The sequence below is a fragment of the Crocodylus siamensis genome, chromosome 4, assembly GCF_052110815.1.
Source record: "Crocodylus siamensis isolate JL-2025a chromosome 4, ASM5211081v1, whole genome shotgun sequence".
In the NCBI taxonomy this organism is placed as follows: Eukaryota; Metazoa; Chordata; order Crocodylia; family Crocodylidae; genus Crocodylus; species Crocodylus siamensis.
Window position 1 is genome coordinate 8,792,539 of NC_143398.1, and position 24,962 is coordinate 8,817,500.

The 24,962-nt window shown below is 45.4% G+C and overlaps 1 protein-coding gene across 1 annotated transcript in view; it reads right to left on the reverse strand.

Moving 5' to 3' along the window:
* Positions 1-24,962, reverse strand: part of SFMBT2 (Scm like with four mbt domains 2) — a 165,811-nt gene that overhangs the window by 56,483 nt on the left and 84,366 nt on the right. Inside the window, exons 7-10 of the mRNA XM_090041611.1 lie at positions 24,690-24,787; positions 10,813-10,914; positions 8,607-8,754; positions 968-1,050 (exon numbers count right to left, since the gene is read on the reverse strand). Of these exons, the coding sequence (XP_089897737.1) occupies positions 968-1,050; positions 8,607-8,754; positions 10,813-10,914; positions 24,690-24,787 (431 nt within the window). The remainder of the gene's footprint in view (positions 1-967; positions 1,051-8,606; positions 8,755-10,812; positions 10,915-24,689; positions 24,788-24,962) is intronic.

Here is a 24,962-nt window from a genome sequence, read left to right on the forward strand (position 1 = left end):
TTCAGTCCAATGCAAGGCTGACTCCCCAGATCCCCACAGGCCCCAGCTGCCCACCCCGTTAGAAGGATCTGTTCTACGTTCACGTTTCAGAGCAACAAACTAGTTTGAGAAGATCACAGAACATCAGTCCCAACTAATAACTCAGGTTGGGAGGGTCCATAGCTTCCTTGCATGGACACCATGTGAGAAGAGAGCTGGGTATCATGAAGACAGATGGTTACTGCAGTGCTTAAGGAGCGGTGGACTCTCATGCCATGGATCATGTCTGATCAGCCCATAAAGGACCCTTTCCAGAGCTCAAAAACTTTTACAAGCCTGGGTAGAATGAAACAGTCCATGCATCACAGTTGCCAGCTGTGGAAAACCATAAAGATGCCCCAGTGGTGGAAACTCCACGTGCAGCAGCCCAAGCTTGAGTTGCATGTAGAGCTCAGAAGACTGCAATGTCTCTTTTGGGTACCTTGGTAGGGTTGGGACAAACACCTCCTCGGGAGTAAGAGAAATGCCTCAGACAAGCAAAACATCAACCTGCCAAGTCAGGGGGGTGTTTCCATTCATGTCAGTGGGGTTTTTTTCTATTACCGATCATTTGTGCCTCCAGGCTTCAAGGAAACTCAGGCTAAGCGCTGCACAAATACAGTCCCAGACCTGAGGAACATGAAATCCGAGCAGGCAAGGCAGACCAAGAACAAGAGGAAAGAAGTATCAGTTGTCACACAGGGGTAACCGAGGCACGGACAGATTAAGCGGGTGACTTCATCTCATGCAGGAAGGCTGGAGCAATACAAAGAATTGTACCCCAGGAGCAACTCTACACGGCTCTCGTCTCCCAGCCCAGTGACCATAACCACAAGGGCACACTTCCCTCCTCTCAGAAGGCTTTGGATGAGGCTCTGAATTCAGAGCGATAAATAGCAGGATTCAACTTACGTCAACAACAGCCACAGAAAGGGAAAACAGGGCTTACGTTTCTAAAGCAGAAGTGAGGAGCTGCCTCTGCTCCACACTGCTTCTGATAATCTGCCCAGTCAAAGTCCTGGCCAGAGTAACCTGTAGGGAAAGAGAACAGGGAAACCCCATGAGACATCATATCACACTGGGGGGGGGTGGGGAATGACTGTGTCAATGAAATTATAGTTTGCATTTCAGTGCCACCTCCCATCTATCCATCTCTATGCATTTTACACATCTGAATGAAGTGAGCCCCACCAGTTGAATAGCTATATACAAACAAAGGAATGGAAACATAAAATAAATGTGTGCCTGGGAAGCCAAAAATGAATATGATCCCCAATTACATGGAGAGGAAGCTGAGGTTAGAGCGAAGTGAGCCAGTAGCACAACTGACAATAGCGTTCAGGTCACCCAGATGCAAGCCATACTTCTTGCTTCCCTAGGGAATACTTCCCAGTGACTTATTCTCTGCTTTGTGAAGGTACTGGGCATGCAATGTGCCAGGGGCTCTACACACATCTATGACAAAAAGATTGCACAGGCCTCCAAGGGCTTACAGTGTACTTACCTAGCAGCAATATGGACATCCAATACTACTGAAGCTGAAGCAGAGGGCAGCTCCCTGGGAGCACCCTGCAATTTAATGCAGGCAAGGAAATTCTTGCTGAACCCATCCAGACAAAGTCCCGGTCTTATTTAAAAAAAAAAAATGCTCCATGGGATTTTTAATCCTACTATATCCTGGTTCTGTTTCTCTTTGCTACCTCTATGGACTCTAATAAACACAGTATCCGTGTGTTTCGTGGTCCTGTGTGCATTGATCTGCACAACACTTCTGTGAAGGTAGAAAAGCACCATTATCCCTATTTTACAGATCAGAATAGAGGCAAGAGGGCTAAGCCCAAAGTGACACAGGGGGTCTACAGCAGAGCAAGGAAACAAGTACCTATTCCTGAGTTAATTTCAACCCACTTTTCCTCTCCACAAGGTCTAATCTGAACGGAGGCATGACTTTGTTATATAAGGTCATGTCAGAAAAGGCCTGGTACAGATGGCCTGTGCAGAGTGCCATGTGTCTAGCAGGGATTGGGGGTGGGGAGGGAGGTGGCTTGCATTACTTGGCTATGTAGAGTGCAATCTTCTTCCTTCACATGCTGCATTTGCACAGTGCTTAGGATTCTTGTGCTTAGGAAAACAGGGCTCCAGTCCCGATTGCGGTCTGTGATAACTGTAGAGTCACTATTATTGCAGAGTTTCAAGAACATTTAAAGTCCAGATTTTCAGCCAGTCCTTCCTTACTGGATCTTTGGCAATCCCTAGCAGTCGAGGATGACTGTCCCCCATGAGTGTCATATATGTGGGTCCAAACATGATGATCGACAAGGCCAACCTGGGATGGACAGACTCTGTTGCAACTCGAGCATATGTTTCTGTGTGGGGTGGGTGGCTCTGGTTTCTTGATTCAAAACAAGAGGATACCATTTGGGCTCAATCGTTCAAGGATTCAAAACCTCCTGTAGGTCCCATTATCATTCATGGGAAATAAGGTGTTTAAAAGTGTACAAGACTTGCACCAGTAAAAAGAATTAGTCGTGGTCTGCTTGGGATTTTTTTTTTTTTTTTTTTAATTGTTTTCCTGCAAATATATTGCAAGTGAAAAGAGAATGTGTGTGCAAATTATATCTGCAATGTAGCCCTAAGGATCCTTCCGCAACGCAAGGTCTTTGGATAAGATGACTGCGTGTGCAACTAATATATGCTTTCATGTGGTCTTGACCACAAAAGGAACTGAACATGGTCGGCTCCTGTGAAGCTCAATGGAGGACAGAAGCAAAGTATAACATGGAAATTTCTGGGGAAAAATAATCAGTCATAAATGAGCATTGTTATCATGAAGAATTTCCATTTTTGCTGCAATCTTCTGCATCCTCCTCCTCCCCCCACAAAAAATAATGCCCATTTTCAAAAGCAGAACTGCTTTCCTCAATCCCTTTCTCTCCCATCTTGAATTTTTTTTAATCAGCGAAAACACACAAAGCTTAGAGATCAAAAGCATATCCTACCAAAATCTGTATTCAGAAAGAAAAGTCATAGTTTTTGATCACAATGCTTTTTCTATGAAAAATTTCAAGCGACTCTGAGAAAGAAAAATGTTATAAGCAAAACAGTCTTCCGTGTATTGAAATGAAAGGAAAGACAAAGCAAAAAAAACATGCCGAATGTCAGTACTTTATCTGAACAGTGTCATTGCTTTGCTTCTACGGCTCTTTTAAAAGGTGTCACGACTGCCTGGCTCTTTAGCAACTTTTACATTAAGCTTAAGGGCCAGTGACAAAAGTGATGCGAAGTCACTCCTGGATACCAGCTTGCAGAATACGCTGCTCTCCAAAGAAACAAAAACCCAGGGGCTTTCTAGTGCTTTGCTTGTCTCCAAATGAAAAATCCCAGTGAGCTATGCTAAAGCTTCGCAGTAAGGATGGCAGAACTGTCAGTGTGACCACCAACGTGAGGTACAAAAAAGGTTGTAAAAAGGTCAAAAAAAAACCCCACATCACACTTATATGCTCAGCAGTGCTAAACTCACTAGCAACACAACCAAATAAAACTCTGGCTTGCATCTACCAATGCATCTTGAGCAAGACCCAAGAAGTCATCCTCCTGCTGTACTTGGCCTTGATGAGCTGGAGTACTGCATCCAATTCTGGGCTCCACAATTTAGGAAGGACGCCGAGACGCTTGAGAGAGTCCAGAGAGCCACGTGCATGATAAGAGGTCAAGAGAGGAAGCCTGATGAGGAGAGGCTGAGAGGCATGGGACTCTTCAGCCTGGAGAAGCGCAGACTCGGGGGTGACTTCGTGGCAGCTTAGAAGTACATCAGGATCTGGGGGAACACCTGTGGCTTGCATTACTTGGCTATGTAGAGTGCAATCTTCTTGCTTCGCATGCTGCATTTGCACAGCGCTTAGGACTCTTGTGCTTAGGAAAACAGGGCTCCAATCCCGATTGCAGTCTGTGATAACTGTAGAGTCACTATTATTGCAGAGTTTCAAAAAGGTTTAAAGTCCAGATTTAATTTAGGAAGGACGTCGAGACGCTTGATTTGATGCTTAAATCCTGCAGAACACCCCAGGGGAGGATAAGGTCTAATGGTTACAAACTGCTGGAAGACCGCTTTAGACTGGACATAAGGAAAAACTTCTTTATCATCCAAGTCTCCAGGGTCTGGAATAAACTCCCCCCAAAAGTGGTGCAATCACCTACTCTGGATACCTTTAAGAAACGCTGGGATGCTTATCTCGCTGTGGTGATCTGACCCCCGCTGACTTCCTGCCCTCGGGCAGGGGGCTGGATCCGATAATCTTGTGAGGTCCCTTCCAGCCCTAATGTCTATGAAATCTAGGCCATCACACAATCACCTTCCAGCCTGATCTTGCACCTCTGCAATCAAGCTTTGCTCTTGACTACTGCTGGAGGAGCAGTAAATGCACAGAGCACTACTTCTTTACTGTCCGAGCTCCCAAGGCCTGGAACAGACTCCCTCCGGAAGAGGTGCAGGTTTCATTCACAAAACGTTTGGATGCTTATCTTGCTGGGATCCTTTGACCCTAGCTGACTTCCTGTCCCTGGGCAGGGGGCTGGACTTGATGAACCTCAAGGTCCCGTCCAGCCCTAATGTCTATGAAATCTATGAAACTACAAAAGAGTGCGCCACAAGTCACTAGTATTAAGATTCAGCACTGTAAAGATGGATAGCCCAAATACTGTCACTCAGTGGCCCAGCTTAATGCACATTTTGCTAGGGCATTTCACATGCTGCCCACAAAACATGCAAAAAATCTCCACTACTCAATTGACTTGACAAGTCTGTAAGAGCCTAGCTGGTCTGATGAGAAGTGAATGTAACACCACAAATGTATTGAAAGTTTTAAAAGGTGGCATTTTTTAGCAAACATTACCACTAGTCGCTCCACTGAAATGTTTTTCCCTCTCTTAATAGCTCATAAAAAGGAACAATGGCTGTTACTCTAAATGGAAGTGGTCTATAAATCCAGCTCTAATAAATATAAACCGTGCCTGTTCAATGTTTATACAGTGGTAGTAAATGGGTATTCATTTTTGGCACTACATTGAAATATACGGCTCTATTTGTAGCCGAAAATGTTTACACCTCCTGCTCACGCCTTAAGTCCTGTACATGTGCAAGCTCTGCTTTATAAAAGGTCCAATATACACCGGAATTGCAAAAAATCAATCTGACCCTGAACAACCAACTTGGCTGTACTATTTCTGATAGAACAAACTACTCCTTTCTCCTATAAAACTCTTGGCTGGACAATGACACCGAGCTAACATTACAAACAAAAGAACCGTATCTTCGTTCCAGGTGAGGCAGAGTCCAGATCCAGGACAAGATGAACGTAGATGCCTTTGATAGAAAAGAAAGTTGCATTTGTGGGGTTGAACCCTCAGCTCCTCTTGAATGTGCTGCATTCATGGACTTGCCTCACTGATGGACATTTCCTCAGCAGCGAATATCTTCAGTAGAAAGATCCTGGCCAGAAATTTCTCAGCACAGAATCACCAGGAAGCAGGTCCGTCTGATAGAAGAGACATCTCCGCCATTTGCAGGTCAAGCAGAATAACCCACCAAGGCGAGACCTTCACCCTTTCTGGTTGTGGAGGAGGTATATTCCATTTTTATTCTGTTAATACCATTGTCATCTTTACTTTGAAGACTTCATTTCTGTAGCTGTCCAGCCCTTTTATACTCTGCCGCAACTGTTTCTTTAAATTGTTTGTTAGCTGCTCCAACTCAAAAGCGTCCTGTTCAGAAAGGGTCAGAGCTTCATGCGCTAATGCAAGTTTTTCCAAATCCCTTTGCCAGTTTGGATACTCTTTCTTTTCCATCTTTTTTTATTTTATTTTTTTAAAATCAGGAATTTAAGAATTGCTCACATCTCTGATCACACTTGAGCAACTCTTCAGATCAGAAGGCTGTGGAAAGCCAAGGTGTAAAGGTGCATTTTGGGCACGAAGCCATCACACACTAGAAGGAATGTCTTAGTATACTGGATATATGCCATCTTCTCTAGGTCTTTTTTTTCTTTTTTTTCCTTCAGGATCCTTGATTTAACAGCAGCCAAGAGACTTTATGTACTGCTATAACATGGCTCCTATGTATGTGTGTGTGTGTGTTTCTAGGACTTCATTAAGGAGGACTGCCAGTACTTCCTCAAGAGCCCTAGTGAATCCAAAATTACTAGAAACGATGCTATTCATCCATTCCTTCCTTTTACATTTTTTGGACAAGGAGAGGAATTAGTCAGGCGAAGGGTACAAATGGGCTGCTGCCAGATCTGCAAAGTTTGGCACTGCAGGCAGAACTGTGCCAACCCGAATCATAAAACTCCAGATCATATGGTCTTGCCCTGAACTCTAAAGGCATACGGTGGAAGTTATGAAGCAACAGCTGCCAAGGACAGTGATGTATAGCCTGTCTTCTGCATTAGTTAATTAACCAGTTCTGAATGTCCTGATCAAAATAGAGTGGATAAATCAAACCCAAGGATTCATTAATAGTAAAGTGGAGAGTAGGCAATATTCTGTCCGGGATTAAAATCAGAACATGGCCTGGTTTTTAGGCTGGGCTTTTCCACTGATGAGCTGCAAATCTCTGGATTAGTCACTTTTCCTCTGTGTCTCTTCAGTCCGTCTGGACTATTTAGGTAAGATTATATGCCTGTGGAGGAGGTCCTACCTATAGTAACCTATGGGTAGGGCACACCCTACCTATAATGCCCCATTGCCAGCAGAGACCAGTAGGCTTTAGCACAATAATACACTGTATACAGAATTTGCATCTATAGACCCAACCAAAGCCTACCAACATCCATATATTAGGCTTGTGGGTCAGACCCTGTTTGTAAGGGGGTTAAGCTCAGCTATTCTTTTAAGGAGCTGTGTTTTCATAATGGACAGTTATGAGCACTTAAATACATGCTGCCTTCTAACACCTCCGTTGCAAGTTGTATTAAGGATAAGTGTCAAGAGGCCAATTTTTTTTCCACTACAACTAGCAGAATAATAAGGGCTACGTTTGGTGTGCAGCTGCAAGCACAGAGCTGCCACTGACTTCAGAGTGAGCTTCAAACAGAGCATATGCTTTAGAGTGTCACTCGATTTCTACCGAACCCAAAGAAAGCAGACTTTTGACTCGGCCACAGTATTAGTGTCATATTATTAGCGCCACAGTATTAGTGTCATCGTGGAATAACAAGTTACGCTGCTAGAAACCACGGCAAGTTTCCATTTTTTCCTTCCCCCTCCCCCCGCAAATTAAAATAAAATCTCACGCACAAAATACTAGGGAAAAACTAACATCTCTGATTTTGTTCTATTTTACACAATGTCCTACCTATGTTGCCAAATTTGGGCATCCTGGCCAACACATCATTAAAACAGGCCTGGAGAATTTCAAAATTTGTACCACTCTCCCCCGGAAGAACAAATAACCCAGTGGGCGTACGCAGCTTTTATGAAGTTGGATTAAGCCAAAAACAAAAATGGGAAAACTCCAAATTTCCAAAGCTGTCAGATTTTGTCAGAAATATGGGGGGGGTTTTTTACCTGGCGTTCTAATCCTAGTGGTACTTCCAACTCACCTCCACCCAGCCACCATGGCTTCTCTGCAACTCAGCACCGATATCTGTAAAATGGGCCCTCTGAAATGCACCATACCCTATGTAGCCACCTTAGGTGGCTCCTACTGTCATAGTATCTGATTATGTCAAAAACCATGGAGGTAAGAAAGTGCTATTGTTCCTTTACAAACGAAGGCACAGAACAATTAAGGACCGAACTCCGTTTCACCTACTGGATGACCAAAAAGAAACCAACTTGAGATTCAACTCGGAGATATCTGACTAAAATGTAAGAGCAACTCTATTACCCGCTCTCAGTATACAAGTGCTGCAACTATAGGAATAGGGTCACCCTTCAGAGAGACGCAGTTCTCTCCCTGTTCTTATAGCAGAGGGATGCATGTGCCCAGAAGAGGTGGTGGGACCATTCCTGCATTTCAGCTGGGTAACTCAAAGTTGGTTGCAAGCTGCACTTTGGTCGTCCACTCAGGTGCCCTCCCAAGATCAAACAAGAAGTCTTTCATGGAACAGAGACCTACAACTACGTTTTTCAACTCGCTGGCAAGTGTCCTTACTACCGGACATCCTCCCTTTCTACGCAGCAGACAGTAAAGGGGAGCAGAACACGAACTTCAATGTTCCTGGAGCCCTTCTAGCATAACACGTTAAATACAATCAAAAGTTCAGATCACAGGAATTCACTGGGCTTTTTAATCCCTGTCAGTAAGACAGACGCTGCTCAAGCCAATGTATGAAACTAGTTCCACAGACAGCTCATCTGCAGCTCCCATGCCATCGATGGCACTATGCCGATTTATGCTAGCATCAGACTTGGCCCACAGGGTTCACCATAACGACAGTGTTTTAAAACACCCTAATATTTTCAGGCTGTTAGTACATTATTTTCTGTTTTAAACTGCAACATGGCTTTTAAGGTGACAAAGAAATGAATTTGTCCTTTGGTAGGGAGGGGAAAACAACAAAACACCAAAAATCACAGTTAATACAAACCCTTGGGAGGCGTGAGATTGACTCCATTTTTAAGGCACCACTGTACTGGTAAGATCCCTAAGGAATCAGCATGGCAAAGCATTGAGATTTTGCTAGCTTCAGGTCTCAAGTCATCAATGGTCACTTGTAAATAGTGATTGTTAAAAACCTGGAGGTAAGAAAACAAATGCAACTGTTAGTTGGCTGTCACATCAGAACAATCACACAGGCCCAGGCATTTGATTTAAAAAAAAAAAAAAAAAAATCAAATGCCTGAGCCCGGTTATTAACTCACATAATAGCACCTAGCTGTTTTCTAGCCCATTTCATCCACAAATCTCAAAGCACCGAAAAATACATCAGCACCACTGTTTGCATTTTGTAGATGGGAAAACTGAGGTCTTGGGAGGTGAATTAATGTGTTTGAGGTTAGCCAAACACAGAACCCAAGCCAGTACTGTAGCCAGCAGTCATGAGGCCTCATCTGGACACAGTTTGGTGTATACCAGCCAAAGAGCCTCTATAAATGAAATGATCATTGGCTACTGCAGCTCCACAGCAAGGTACAAAACCATAGGCTTTATCAATCAGGACTCGGACTGGATGAAACACACTTCTGTGCAGAGAATTAACCCAGGCCGGTGGAGCATTTAACTCCTGCTCCAAACAGAGCTGGAACAGGCTTTAAATAGCACGTAAGGCTGTGCTGGGTCTCCTGTACTGGGGTGACTTTCACCCTCTGGGCCAGTCCTATTTAGGATGGGCCGTTCAAAGCCAGCTTTAGCCGACTTCGTCAGGATGCCACAAAGGCCACGTCTCAGCGCGGGAAGAAGGAAGTCGTGTGTCATCTCCAGCACGTTGGTAATCACTTTAACCCAGGTAGTTAACAACACGTGCACTAATGTTTTTTTAAGGTGAATACTGACTCGGTGCCACCCATCAGCAACAGGGCGCAGTTTCTGATCCTCCAGGAGACGTCTGAATCGTATCGGAATAGATTATAGCTCGTTTGAGGCTGGAGACAGCAAAGCCCTCCTTCCTCCTCGCCGACTTATAAATCTGTTCCTGCATCGGCTGACACTGAAGTGCAGGGTCATGCCCAAGCAGGAGATGTGTGGATTAGCAATTCCACAACCATAGTTGTAAGGGGATGTATCCAGCCAAGCTGAAGACCAGGCCTTCATACCGGCAGCAGAAACGGTATGTGACTTTCCAAAGCCACTTCCTAATGAATGAATTTCCAGCACTGTTCAGAGGCTTCCAGTCCATACAGTGCCTTTAGCACAGCTAGCATGCTTGCAGGCTAGTTTGAGCCTTGCTTTGATTACCAGGTGAAGGTGCAATGGTGCCTGCTTCGAGGAGGAGAGCTGCAGAGTCAATGCAGACAGATGCTGTTTTTGGGGGGTGGGGAAGACTCCGACAGGGATGCCACACAACGACGTTTTTCAGGGAGCGAATACACTTAGTTACAACAACAGACCCTAAAGCGCCTAAACGGTGAACCTCAGTAACAGGAGCAGGTGAAGTGGGGGCTAATGGGCCAGCCTTCAATCAGCAAACACCACCTTTGCATTGTTGCTACACACAAGGCTGCTGGGGAGTGGGTGCTCTGTTATAGTTGTATGAGCGGGATGAGGAAGGGTTACCTTCTCAGGGATAAGAAACAGCCGGCTAAAGAAAGAGGTCCTAGAAAGATATGATGGACACAATTACAGAATCATATGTTTGGAAAGGACCGTCAGGGTCATCTAGTCCAACAGTCAAGCGCCTCCTATTTCTCCTCTCTCTCCTTCCCTCCAGAGGCTATAAAGGCCACCAACATGGACCTCTCCTGTATCCACCCCACTGCAAGGCTGCAGGGGACAAATGCATGTGTCAAAGGCTCCCCAAGTACAGGGGGGCTCTCACAAACCCAGTGCTTTCTGCATGGCCTGGGGTGGAATTGCTACAGAGGGCATTTCTTCCTCCTTAAGGGAGATCTGCACATACCGGGCCACTACTACCTATAAGTCTACGGGCACTTGACCACCGCATGGTGACCAGTAGAATAAAACTACATGGATGATGCACTGAGAGAGAAGGTGAAGGGCAAGGGGGTATTAGTGTGCATTTACTGTCCTGACCTCCGGTTAATGGAGTTTCACGTGGTGGTAATTTAAATATGCCGGTTCTGAACCGTCTGTTCGACTCCAGCAGGTTATTGCTAGTCCCTGCTCCGAAAACTCACCTTAGTCACTGATGCAGGACACATAGTAAAGGGTTCCCTCATGTTCACTGCCTCTAGCTTCATCCCCACTGTGAAGAAGTGGCTCCTCAAATCAGCATGATCCTGAGTGCGAAGAGGAGACAAACCAACCTGTGCATCAGTCTCACCGTCCGCCAGCTGAGGAGTTATTAAGGGGAAGTGCCCTGGTGTTTTATTGTACATAGAGGCCGCTTGCCTGAATTAATGAATTTGCCTGCATTTCCTCCCATATCTAATTAACATGCTGATCTGCAGCTTTGGGCGGTTTTAACAAAAATCAGAATTGGAGTGGAAACTTTTAACGCTAACTAGGAGGGGAGTCCACATACAAATGTAAAGGGGGAGGGGAAGTAATTCTGCACCAAACCCTCTATTCCTCAAGCAGCCCCAGCTGCCACTGGTTTCACCTGTGGTTTCTAACTGGATCCCAGCAGGTCCTGATCGTGAGAGGTGAGCTCTTGAGCTGATCGCGGTGACCACGAGCTCTTCATTCATACAAAGGCCACTTCTGGCAGCATGCTGGGATGTTAACCAGTGCAACCATGGCCTCTCGGGGAATATCTCCCACCTAGAATCTCCTTACAGGGTGTAAGGGCCCAGTTCATCAGCATGGATGGTGGGGTAAGGGACAGGCGAGGTGCATGGCAGGAGTGTGGCCAGAGAAAACATCACATTGCACAAAGGCTTTTCTGCTTCTCAGAGCCCATATCATACGGCTGAACACAGATTAGAAAAGTCCTGATCAACTCTGTGTTAAGCTGGGGACTGGGCAGACTCCTCCGTGGCACCAGAAGACACGAAGAGCAAAGGTGGCTCTAAGATGCATTTGAGCCCTTCCCCTACCCTGTCCCCATTTCCAAGGATCAGGACCAGAGAGGAAAATCAAGCCCACTAACAGCTGAGGGGTGGGAAGGCACTTGCTTCCAGTTGCTTTCCGGGCATAACTCAAGGTGCTGGTATTGATCTGTACAGCCATAAGCAGTCTGGGCCCTACACGTCTAAGGGTCCTCCTTCTCCATGATGTTGTGATCCCTAAGGTCAGCTGAGAGCAACCTCCAACAAGTACCATCTGTGTACCAAGTTCAGTTGGCCAAAATTTTTGGGAGGACATTCTTGGTAGTTTCTTCTTAGCACTGTAAACGCCCCTTGTGGTCCATTAGAGCCCAAGCCTGGACATCTTCCAAAAGCAGTGGAAAAACCTTTTATTTGGGCAGGATTAAGCTTTGGAGCACTGCCTGGAATATCTACTCTATTACTTGTTATTTAATTTTAATATTTTTATCTGTCTTTATAATTCATCTGGGTTTTTTTTTTTAATAAGTCACCCCGAGCCTTTTTTGGGAGGGTAGCATATAAATCTAGCAAGCAAGTGAATAGATGCAATCCCACTTGTTATAGTCGTTACAAGCTCTGTGAATAAAAGGGCAGAAGGTGGCCCTAAAACAGCAGCCTGAATTTGTGAATATGAGATGTAGGGGGGAAGGGGGCCAAAAATATGTCCACTTGGGAGTTGCCAAAATGTCCAGGGAATTCATTTATAACAAGAATCAGGTGTTTGCTCTTAAAAATCTCAGCCAAACTCAAATGATGCCATGGATTTATCTTGCTCAAGACTCCAGCAGGTCTGTTTCCCATTATGTATACAGATATATACTCCTGACAAAAAAATGACATCAGAGGTATAATCCCAAGGAATAATTTAGCCTAAGGATCACATTTCAGTTGTATTAGAGGAACAGCGATCTCCCTTCTAGCGTGAGATAGTATCTGTAAACCATCCATGTATTCACCAGCACAGCCCCTGGAAAAGTGGCATTATTGTATTTTAAAAAATGCACTGGACTCCAAATTGCACAGGGAAAACTTACCATCCAACAGCAGCTGGCAATGTCATTCCATTTACCTTCACCGCTATACATTAAATTCTTGTCCTAAAGTGGTTTTATATTGATTCAACATTGTAGGTCATTATTTTTCCCCCCGTAGAACTGTCTTTACTTGTAGATTTAACAGTTTCTATTTTGAGGAACTTATGTTTCCAGTGACACTAGAAAAAGGATTTCACAACCTTCATCACAGGCTGAAGAATCGCTGTTTTTATCTTACTCATCTTTGCACTCCTGCAATACCTTTTATCCGAGGATCAAAAGTACTCTAAAAATCTTAATGGGTTTAGCTTCACTGCAGGGCAGGCATTATGATTGCCATTACATAGACAGGAAAACTGAGGAAGTTTACATTAATTGCCCAAAGCTACTCAGTGAATTAGTGGCTGAGAAAGAAAGAGAGCCCAGGGGTCCCTGAAGCCCGCTGCATCTTTGAAGCCATACAACTTTCTGGTTAGCGCTTTCTAGTTAGCACCACATCAATCTTGCCCGCTCTTAGAGGCTGAGAGTCTACCGCTGTCTGCGTACGCTGGGCATGTCTACACATGCATTAATACAGGGAAATTACGACACATTAAATTTAGTACCTGTAATAACAGGTACTACCGTAATCAGCACTACTGAGCAATAACGCCGGTGCACATCTTTCACGTGACACTAATGCACAGTAGACTAATTCTACTCTAGATTAGCACATTAGCATGGCTTTCACTGTAATGCACTAATGCACAGTACAATTAGTCTTCTGCACTTCTGGCGTCTCGTGTAAATGCACCCCCCGCCCCGAGCAAAGCATTCTTTTAAGATTGGCCCCATCGACTTCATTAGGGTGGCAGGTGAGGTGCAAAACCCAGACCCAACTGCGGTTCTAAATTTTGTAGTCCTTCCAATGCGGGAACACCAAGATTATGTCCAGTAGAGATACAGGGCCCAGTGGTAAGTTTTGGAATTGCATTTTGAACACCCCAGCCCTTTGATTCAGATTATGACCCTCTGGTTAAATGCATATCTGGAACTAGGTTTAGATTGCAACACCTTCCTCTCAGACCCAGGGTATGGTTCAAGTCCATCACAAGCTTCGGCACCATTCAAGACTAGATCATGGAAAGCAGCTGAACACATGCTTAACTTTAAATGCTTAACATGGGGAATCCACATGCTGACCGCAATGGAGCTACTAATATGCTTAAAAGGTCAGTCCATGTTTGCAGTTTGCCTAATCAAGAATGAAATATTTAAATACGTTGCTTAGCATTTTCTACGTAAGACCACAAGAAATGTCCTACTGCATTAGCCCACAGATCCATCTAGCCCACTATCCTAACATTTCGCAGTGGCACACAGTGGATGCTGAAGGGGAAGGTATTGAAGCAAAACCTATCCAGACTGATCTGTCCCCTACCCCTCTCCTCCCTACAGCTTCCAGCATTCAAAGACTAGGTAGTCCTCCCTTGGAAGCCGCACCCTAAAGATCATCCTCCATGAACATGCCCAATCCCCTTTGAATCCAGGTCTAAAACCATTTCTTTGGTTCTATTTTGTTGCTTTTCTAAAAGAAAAAATCATTCAAAAATCAACAAGATACTATAAAAATATCTAATAATAGCTAAAGTAGTTTTATTTCACAAGATATTAAATTCCACTTCTTCCTGCTGTTGAGGGCATTCACTATCTTATCTCTTACTTCGTGACCTATCGCTAGCGCATCGGAGAATCCTCTACATAAGAATAAATAATGAAGGTCCTAGAAGACTTCATGAAATACATGACAATTCACTCATTTTGGGAGTCACAACATCAAGAGCAGGGATTTTTGGGGGGTGGGTAGGATTGGAAGGATGCTACAAGAAAGCTGCTGTCAATGATGAATGGCATGTATCTAATTTTCCTGAGATTCTTCTTGATTCTAAGATTTTTTCTTGGACAAGAAGCCTTTCTACCATCCGCTGAGATGAGTAAGACCCCAGACACTTATGAAACAATATCATCACTCTTCACAAAAAAGAAGAGTCTTGTAATACAATTTTTACTGCTGAAATAGGGAAAAAAGAAATTAAGGATCCAAAATACAAGCCCTCCAGTTCCAATGCACTGATTGCCTCAGTCCAGAGGGAATTAGTTAGGATATGGCATATGCTTCTCTTCAAAACTCCAATTAATTTACATAATTTCTAAGAATAGGTTTCACTGAAGTGAAAGGAAAGCTTTTAATTAGTATTAGACTCAAATTGATACACTGTTTAATGAACTGCTCTCTAATTCCTTTATGCACAATGCTATGAGAAACACCACGTTAAAAATGGGGGAAGGAGGGAAAAATGGCTTTCCTTGCAGCTGTGTGCTGGGTCTTCTCTCCAAGTTTTTTTCCTTTTCTAAGGAAGGCCAAGCACTTCCATGCCTCTACCGTCTGTTTAAGTCCCCACTAAGGAGCCTGTACCAATGCTTCCAACTTGCAGAAAGACGTGCAACAATTATAACAAGTGTTTTGGGTGTCCCATGAAACGGAGCAGACCTTCCACCACCTCTACGCTGAGAAACACGTCCCGCTCCCACTCTCCCACCCTGGGCAGGCCAAATTCTGGAGATTAGCTGCTTTAGACAGTACCAGACTTTACCTTGGGCACGCCTGCATGCACATGCTAATAGCTCTTTAAAGTAGCTACCCCCTTTGTAGCTGGGGTTTCGCCCACGCAATGTGGGGATGAACGGGTTGGGAGTATTTCTCAGCCAAACTTCTGGGTTCAGTAGGGGATGTGGCATCAACAAGTCCCTACTGCCTGTCCCCAGTCAGGGCTGGTGCATAAAACAGCCCCAGAAGCAAATCAGAAAGCCCATGACAACTCACAATCCCATCCCTGTTCCCGCATCTCTTGAGCAAAATTATTTCACCCCGGGCACATCTACACATTCATTAATGTGCAATAGTTACTGTGCATTTAGTTTGTACCTGCTTACACAACATACAGTAACTATAATTACTGCACAGTACCAGCAGCCAACAGTGTTTTTGTGATGCTTATTGCCCAGTAGCCTAATACTACTGTGCAGTGGTGTATTGGCAGTTTTTGCCCGGCATGCTACTGCCCAGTGTTATTAGGCTAATGCGCATTAAGCATCTTGTGTAGACGCGCCCCCTGTGGAGTAGCTCCTTCTTCCTGTGTACCTATGCTGGCTGGCGAGACATACTTCCAGCTGCTTCTGCTGCACTGCCCCCTTACCTGCAGCGAGGCATATTGGATAAAGGGCTCCAACGAATTTCACACGGTCCAAGGCCCCTGATACTCCTCGTGTCAACAGGCAGCAGACAAGCGAACCTGGTGCCAGCAAGGGTGCCAGAATCTGACCCTTTATTAAGCGCTCACAATGTTTTACAGCTTTACACCCATAGCCAATGAATGAGGGGACGTACCAGCCACACACGGAGGAGGGGACTTGTGTCTCCACCAGGTGCTACATGGAGCGCGCGCAGCAAGCAGAACTTGGCCTACAAAGAAGGTGCAGGGCAGGAGGGGGGGTATCTTTGGCAGGGTTCGACATTTTCTTCCCCACGTGTCGACGGCCAGTTGGGACCTTTCTCCTCGCGCTGCTCACGTGCAGCGCGGAGGACTTCAAATCCAGGCTGGTTTGCACTAGAGAAGGATTTTGTTCCCTTAGTCATATGCCCCGAAGACAGGAGTTTAGAATAGAAATAACCCCCTTGGCCTTAACCACCGAGGACCCATTCAGGCGCCGAGTGGGACTGACAGCCCGTTGCAGCACTGTGCAGGTCCTCATGGCAATGCTAGAATTACATTAAGCAGCCAGAGTACGAGGAATTAATATGGTACAAGCGCAGCAGTCGCTCGTTCAAAGGGTCACGATCTCTAACATGAGTGATTATGGCCGCTGCCGGCGTTCGTGAGTTTTGAATGGAAAATAACACAACCCTCAGCTCAAGCAAAGTCTGTCGCTTGCAGCCTGAACTGCATCAGTAAGAGCCAGAGCCGTGATGAGTCTCCCTAAGACTCTTGAGAAGCAATTAAACGAAGCCACGCTCCCACTGTGTTTCCATGCGCACGCAGCAAACCTATTTGCAAATTTTCCAACCTGCTGAGACTCCGACCCTTTGGGTCACTGGCAAGATGGTGGTGGAGAGATGCACTTCAAAATCATCGACACTGTAGTGCCCTGCTCCAACCTACAATGGGATGAACACCCAGGGACCTCGGAGCGCTTAGCAACTATTAGTTAACAAACTCCACATGTAGTATAACCCCTATTCCACCTGCAGGATGTGATCCTGGGATGGGGGACATGACTAGCTTGAAGTCACACGCTAGCAAGCATCGGGCCAGTGACAGAGCTGGGAACAGAGTCCTGATTCAGGCACATCTGGGCATCCAATTAGATACTGAGTTTTAAAAGTGCCTATGGGACTTGGAAGCCTATGGGACTTAGGTGCACCATTTAAAGAAGCATGCACGTGCTTACAGAAGGGAGGCATCTCACTTCCTTACAAATGCCTCCTAACTCCCACCTAGAATAAGTGACTGGCACAGGTATTCAGCGCCAACATAACTTAGGAACATGGCGCTGGAAGATGCTACATGCATCCTTGAACCCTGATGCCTATAACCAGAGGTAACTTTATAACGTATACCTGGTCTTGAAGACACATACATGAATTCTCAGAGCAGCTATGAGGGTCTGTAGGCACCTAAATATCTCTGTAAATCTGGCTCTAAGGCACTCAGGAGTGTAATGCTTGCTCACTATGTCTACACTGCAGACAGCAGTGGTGTCAAGACTGGTAGTATTTACTATATTACACGTATTGTATCGAGTAAACTACCGCATTGCTGTAGTGTAATACTCGTGGCCATTGCAGCATGAAGCTCAGTGCAGCCTGATTTGCACAGCACAGCAGCAATCTAAAAGAGGCTGTGCTAAATTCAGTGCTGTTTCTCATACCCAAGCCAGGCCGGACATCTCCACGTTACCTTGCGGCACAGACAGACCCAAGTAATGGGATTTAGACTACTGAGCCCCCTCTGAAAATGGGGTGTTGCATAACATTTTCAGGAGTGACTCACCACGACGGGCCAGGGCTCTTCACAAAAGCACAGAACCGGGTTTATGTGCCTCCACACTGAGCAATTCGCTACACCAATGCTGCTCAATCTTCCAGCCCCAAGGGCTGGAGGAGTGGTGTGGAGCTGATCTGACAACCCGATCCCACATGCCAGATCCAGCTTTGTGCTGGCCCAACCCTGCAAGCAGCCTAACCCCACGTGCCAGATCCAGCTGCATGCCAGCCCAACTCTGCATATAGCCCTATCCCGTGCATGGGCCTGACCCCATGCAGGGCACAACTGCACACACCGGATCTGAACATGCTCCAGCCCAACCCCACACACGGCCTGATCCTGTGCACTAGAACCGGCCACATGCCGGCCAAATCCCATGGGCTGCATCTGGCTGCAGAGTGACCTTGCGCAGCAGCCAAACCACAGATCAGTGGCACAGGGCCACGTCATCTAGCCTGCGGGTCTCCCCGCAAGTTGGGGAAATTGGCAGTAGAGAAGCAGCCACCACTCCTCTCCTGCTAAATTTCTGGCATGTGGTAAGCCCCATAAGCCAGCTGATAGGGAACGAGATGCTACTGATTTTAAGAAACTTTCTCGTTTTAGAGCAGCGGAAGTGAAGGCAGAATCAGATCCTGGCATGTCTCAGTGAAGAAGGTAGCTTCTGTTTTTAATGTCTAATAATAAGCTCCCTCCCAATGTTTTCCCCAGCATCCCAGGGGGGACGAGATGCTTCCAACAGTCTCGCTGTAATCACACCTCTCATCCCAACAGGCAGTCGGGAATAAGACAATAATCATCATAATAATATCAATTACAACCATTTCTAAGCTGCCTCCACGGGTATCTAGTTTTAATTGTTCACTGAGAAAAAACAGCCCTTCCGAATGCTGCACTGTGCAGTGCATTATTTGCACGTGAATCGGGCTCGTTTTGCAATTCATCAACTTCCTTTTCTAACCCCGGAGAGATCTCCCCGCAGACGCACCCTGCACCAAGGCAGAATGTCCCGAGGAACTGGAGCTAGCGGCCTGCGGTGCGACAGCCCCACCCCGAGGGAGAGAAGTCATGCGAGATCCCATAGCCGAAGTAACCGTGAAGCCAACCGGGCCAAACATTGCCCTTCAAAGCCTCTCCTGAAATCTGTGGTAGCCGTAGGCCTGCACTCAAGGGCTGAAGATAGCCGTGTGCATTTTAGGACTCGTCTGTTAAACAATTACCATAGAAACAAGAATTGCAGCGTAGTCACCCTAAATGGAAAATCCACAGCACCTTTTCTCTATCCCTCAAACTGCTACAGATGGCGAAACTGCTGAGGAGCAAAAACTCCTTCCTACACACATAGCCCGCCAGATGCTTCCATTCATCTCAAAATGCAAGCAGCAGAGAAAGGGTTAAATGCACATAGACCCCCCCCCCCCCCGGCATTACCATCCTCCAGCAAAACAATAGGCGTCTCCGGCCAATCCCAATCCAACCACACCAGGCCTTCGACAGCCCTTATTATACGGTTTATCTCCATTTCACAGGCAGGACAGTTGAGGGCTCAGCTCCGTATTTTCCAACATAGGAATTCAAAGCAGGGCCACCAAAATCCAGATGCAGGTGCCTGAATTATCAGCCAGACTTTCAAGGGGTTCTGGGCATTCCCAGCTGGGGCTGATTTGCTCTTTGCTTATAAAGAAGTAAATCAGGAGCAACTCTAATGAAGTCAGCGGAGATGCACTAGAGTAAGACACCTAAGAATAAGGCTTCCTGGAAAAGATTGCTTAAAAGCCCCTGTGCAAACAGCTCAAGGTTAGGCTCTGCTTGCATTTATGCTACTGTGAATCAGAGCAGCAGCATTATCTCATACCCACTCCACTGCACTTAAGAGAAAACAGCTCAAGAGGCATAAGCTTAGGCAGTCTCCTTGGAACAAGTGTTTAGTGACATGGCCAAGGACACCGGGGAAGTCAGTGTCGAAGACTGGCCTCAGGAAATCTCCAGCGCTAATTCTGCTGTCAGAAAGCTGAAGAGATCACATTACTAGGCCAGCCTCTCAAGGCCTGACAACCTTGGGTGTTTCATATTTAAAGAAGCAATGAGTATGATTTAAAAAAAAGACGGTAGGACCAAATGTTCACTCAAAATGGAGAATCGCTTTGATTAATAGAGGAGTAGGGCTGGAAGGGACCTCAAAAGGGTATGCCGTCCAACCCCCTGCCTGAGGCAGGGAAGGTCTTGGGTCTCGTAGGGAGATCAAACCTGCAGCCTTGGGGTCATCAGCCCCATGCTCCAACTAACTGATCTACTCGGCCTCTCTGCTGAGACAGTTATGTTCCCCTTTACGGGAGTTTCCTCTGGAGTTCTATTTTTTACTCTTAACAGTTATGTGCAGCTGTTGTTCCAGATCTACGGCCACCCCAGAAGCAGCTGCATTGTGTGTGCCCAGACAATGACATGCTTCATTCTCTATAGTACCTACAATCCTCACAAGCAGCAACGCATTTAGGGAAGGAAGTGCCAGTATCCCATCTGAGTCACTGAGAGGTTAAGAGACATGTCTAAGACCCAACAGAGAGCCCACGGGAGGAGCAGAGATAGGAACTGCAGCCCAGATCCTGAGTCACCATCCAACACCTTGATATGTTCATCTTTGCTCCTGATGGGGGAGTGGTGGTGAGCAGCTACAGGCTTTTAAGGCACTTTGCAATGATCTGTCCCTCTATATTAAAAAAGATGAATAGATTTGGTGAGAAGGAACAGCAGCAAGCTGAATGGAGGTGTTCAGCCAGGAGAGCTGAACTAGGTGCAGCCTAAAGCAGCCACGTGGATGGCAGAGAGCATCAGTTCAGGAGGCTTGCAAGTGTGGTGGATGCAAGGGAACAGATGGAATATAAATAACCTGGCAGGCTGTAGCAGGACGGGGACCAGGAGGTTATTAGAGCACAGCGGACCTTGCAACCGCAGGCCGAGCAATCAGCACTTGGAGGGACTGGGGTCAGTCTCGATTCTGAGTTAACCAGGAGCACCGCCGCTTGAACCTGCACGAGAGCATGCAGCCGCGGAGTAGGGAAATTAAGGAGATTTTATATGTCCACTCCCTCCACTGCAGAGTCATCCTGTGCAGGTTTCTTCCTCTTAGCTTTGTCGAGCCTGCTTTAAGAGTCTCAAGAACAGCTGGTCAGAAAACATGATCAGACAACTGTGAACAATTCTGGGGCCATTTGGGCCCTTTTCGTGTCAGGGTTTTGAAGGATAATGTCCTCCAAATGTAAAAAAATCTATCAGTCATTATGGAGAACTCCTAGCCCAGACTTTTTCATCGAGATTTTAAATTTCAGATCAAATTAGTACTGAATTTTTTAATGCTTTTGAGCAGCTCTCATTTCAAGGGGTGAGACTGCCCTAGGGAAAATCTTCTCTTTTTAATTATTCTTTAGTAAAAATCCATCCTGTTACTCTCAGCATCAATTATTACTGTTACGGATTATAGCGCCCTTACTCAGCCACCCTGGAAACATCCCATCTACTTTATTTAAGGATCTCCCTCCTAAAATAGAAACAGAAAAGCCCTTGTACAGTTAAGGGCACATTGCACTAAGTGCTGCACAAACAGAGAGGAAGTCCAATTTGAGTCTAAGGGACAGGTTTAGGAGAATTTATGCCAGTTAAAAGGCATGGCCCAAGGATTTCGCATGCTGGAGAATTCATCGTATCCCTAGGCTAAATTCCCCATCCTTACTGTGAAAAGGTGACCCTTGCTTCTAGTGTAAATTTAACTACTGTCAGCTTCCAGATGCTGGCTCGCACTATTCCTGGGCTCCAGATTAAAGGACTCTCTGCAGTCAGAAGTGATCTCTCTTTGTAGGTTCGTACAAGTCATTTTTAGGCTGAAGCTAGTGGTAGATACAAACAAGTATTTGTACGAGAAATGCCGCGTGATTTCTAGTTACAAAGGGGTGCAATGGCATCCTAGGAAAAAAAAATAAAATAAAAAAATCACACTCCCAAGGATATTTTTGGGCCTTTGCTCAATACAACTGACTATATCGCTTACCAATAAGTTAGAAAAAGACTGAAAAAGCCCCACTCTCCTTTTCATAAGAGATGGGGATTAAAAAAAAAAAAGCAAAGTGCCTAAGTGATTGAGGGGCATAAACCTTGCCAAAAAGTGCTTGTTCCTAAGGTTAAGCCTCCTACTCACAGAAGTGACTGCAGCATGCTGAAGACACAACGCAAACTGGCTACGGTACCAGTAGCAGCCTAGCAGGAGCACCACAGACCTCAACGTGGTTTCACCACTTGACTCTGTTTCAAGAGCGTTTTTCTGCCCATGCCAAACTCCATGAGGCTAAAGCTACCCTGCTATCAGGACCCACACTGGCTTCTTTTAGGCTAGCCCAGGTCATTTCTATACAACATCACTGAGAGTGCTGTGAAGATCTAAGCTTTTCAGGAAAGTTTATGCTCCTAACTCACTTAGGCACCCTGGAGACATCTCATCTACTTTAAGGAGCAATATGATGTTCCTGAAATAGAAACAAAAGAAAAATAAAAATGTTACAAAGGGTGTTATAGTGTCTTTTCTCTAAGCCTGTTCAGGAAGTGCAGCTCACATAGTATTATGTATAGCAGTAAAATAACAGGAAAAGTCATTTTTTTGGCCCCCACCCCAGCATTTTTACAAAGCCTGACTAGCGTAACCACAAAAAAGTTCTGCAAGACGTTGCACAGGAAAAGGTAGCACTTAGCAGCCTCTTGTTACCTGAGAAGCAGCAAGGATACAGTTCTAGAGACAAGAGGTCTCCTTCGGCTCTGCTGCTAGTCCTTATGGCAGCCTTGGACAAGACACTTCAGCTCTGAGCCTCAGTTTCTCCAGCCGTAAAATAGGCACAAAGTTTCCTCCTCTGTAAAGTGCTTTGAGATTCAAATAGGAAATTCCCGTTGGTGCAGCACATCCTAGTAGGCGCACACACTCTCAGGCCATATGGCTTAACAACCAGATCAGCAATTCTCAACCTCGGTGCCTTTGCAAACCAAAGCCCTGCTGCTTTGCACTGCAGTTGAAATAAATAAGCCTAGAGGAGAACTACTTATGCAACATCCCCCCCCCCCAACCTCACCCCAAAGCCAGAATCAGGGGTGCAGATTACAAGACATTGACCTGAACCATCTCTCTTCCTTGGTCTGTGATCCTACAGTAACGCTCATCTCAGTGCATTCATTCAGCGTTGCAGTGCTTGCGCCTCCTTAGCAGATGTGCATTGTAGCAGCTCATCTATTCATCGATAGAGCCCTGATGCCATATATAGGCCTTCTAGTCAAATGCAGACCTGAATTTAGTGTACTTCTTGTAGCGACTGGCACACAAGGGAGGGATGTGGCTACCATTTGCATCCAACTGCTTCTGAATCCCAAGCCCAAGTAACAAGTTTCCCATTTACAGCTGGGTTGACTAGGGTCAGACTTTGAAATGAATCCAGAGCAGGGCTTGAACTTTCCATCAGTGCTATAGCAAGACACTGGAAGTGCTCTACCACCATTGCCTCCCAACATGTTCATGCCATCGTGAAAATAACTGAGCATAAGCTTTGCATACCGACAAGTGACACTAACAGTAAGTTGAGCTTTGTCAGAAATAGTCTAGTCTTCTTTTATGTAGAACACGAACAGGAAAAGAAATGAAATAAAAGAAAAACAGGACTGGGAGGGACCTCGGGAGGTCATCTGGTCCAGTCTCCTGCTCCTGGCAGGAATACAAGTACCACCTCTATGATCTAACAATATTTTGTGCATCAAGGTAAGGAAAGTTTTTTCTACTTTGTGGAAAGAAATGATGAATACATGAAATAAGAAGCCAGTTGCCATCGTCATAAGGGACCACTGGAACTCGCCTGCGTATAAAGGGCCAACACAAGGCCTACACATCACTTATGCCTGCTGATGTTTTCACATTACAGAGAGTAAATGGGAATTTTGCAATGCACTGACTTTTTCTCAGGCCTCTGCCTAGCTGAAGTACTGATCCACTGGATTTCAGCACCCTCAATTCTAGTCAAGAAGTTGCCGGCACCCATCTTCAAAAGGCAAGCGACAGCCAGCCACATTAGAAGACAATGTGGAGAAAGGACCATACGTGGCGTAGAGGACCACGTACAAGACTGGGACTCCATTTCCCCCCCATTTCCCTAGTAGCCCTTCCTTGCACCTGTCTCTGGCTCACAACTGAGAACAAGCAGCCCTGCAACCGGAGATCAAGGTGAGACATTCAAACCCAACCAAAGTAAAATACTTCAGCCACACTATACTGAATTAGACTGTGGAAGTCACCAATTCCTGAAGTTGCTAAGAATTTAAAGAGAGGGTCAAAAAAAAATCAACTACACATTAATATGGAAATCAAGACAGTGCAGGATTTATATAATTGTGGGCAAGAAAAATTTTGTAAGGCATATTAAACCTTATGCTTCAGGGCAGGAGCCAGGCTGTAATTAGTAGAGGACAGGATGAGAAGCCAAGCGAGAGATAAATTACCCCACATTTATCTACTAGGGGAGTTTTCTTTCCAAAACTTAATGCAGGTTACTCGCAAAAGTAGGACTGCACCTTGGGTTTCATCCAGGATCACTAATCCTCCATTCAGAAGTTCCACTGAAGCCTTCTTTTGAGGACATGGGTGAAATAGGTGGGGCTTTATACACAGGACTTATAATAAGGGCCTTTAAAAATGCAAGATATACCCAGTTCTACCCTCTCCCCAAAAAACCTCATATGACTATGGGCAGCCATCTCACTTGTGACCCAATGCAGCAGGACATAACAGAGCATTGCCCAGACAATGTAAACACATGATGCGAAACTGTTCCATTTACTTATACATTGTTAGCTCTTGAATTAAAAAAGAAAAAAAATATGCATCTTTTACCTTGAACACTTCCATTGGAAGAGGACATTTTGCTGCATCATTAAGGGATTTTTCCCGAGCGCATTTCCACTCAGATATAGTCTTCAGAGAATAGATTTCTAAAGCAACAACACAACAACAGTCACATAACAATTTAAGGATCAAGCAGTCTTGTAACGTGTTCCTCTCACTGTGCACTATGAAATTGTATAGTCTATTTAAACCAAACAATGCATGTTAAACCATGCCGTACAGTACTGCTAAAACCAACACAAAAGAGAAACTAATAGAAAG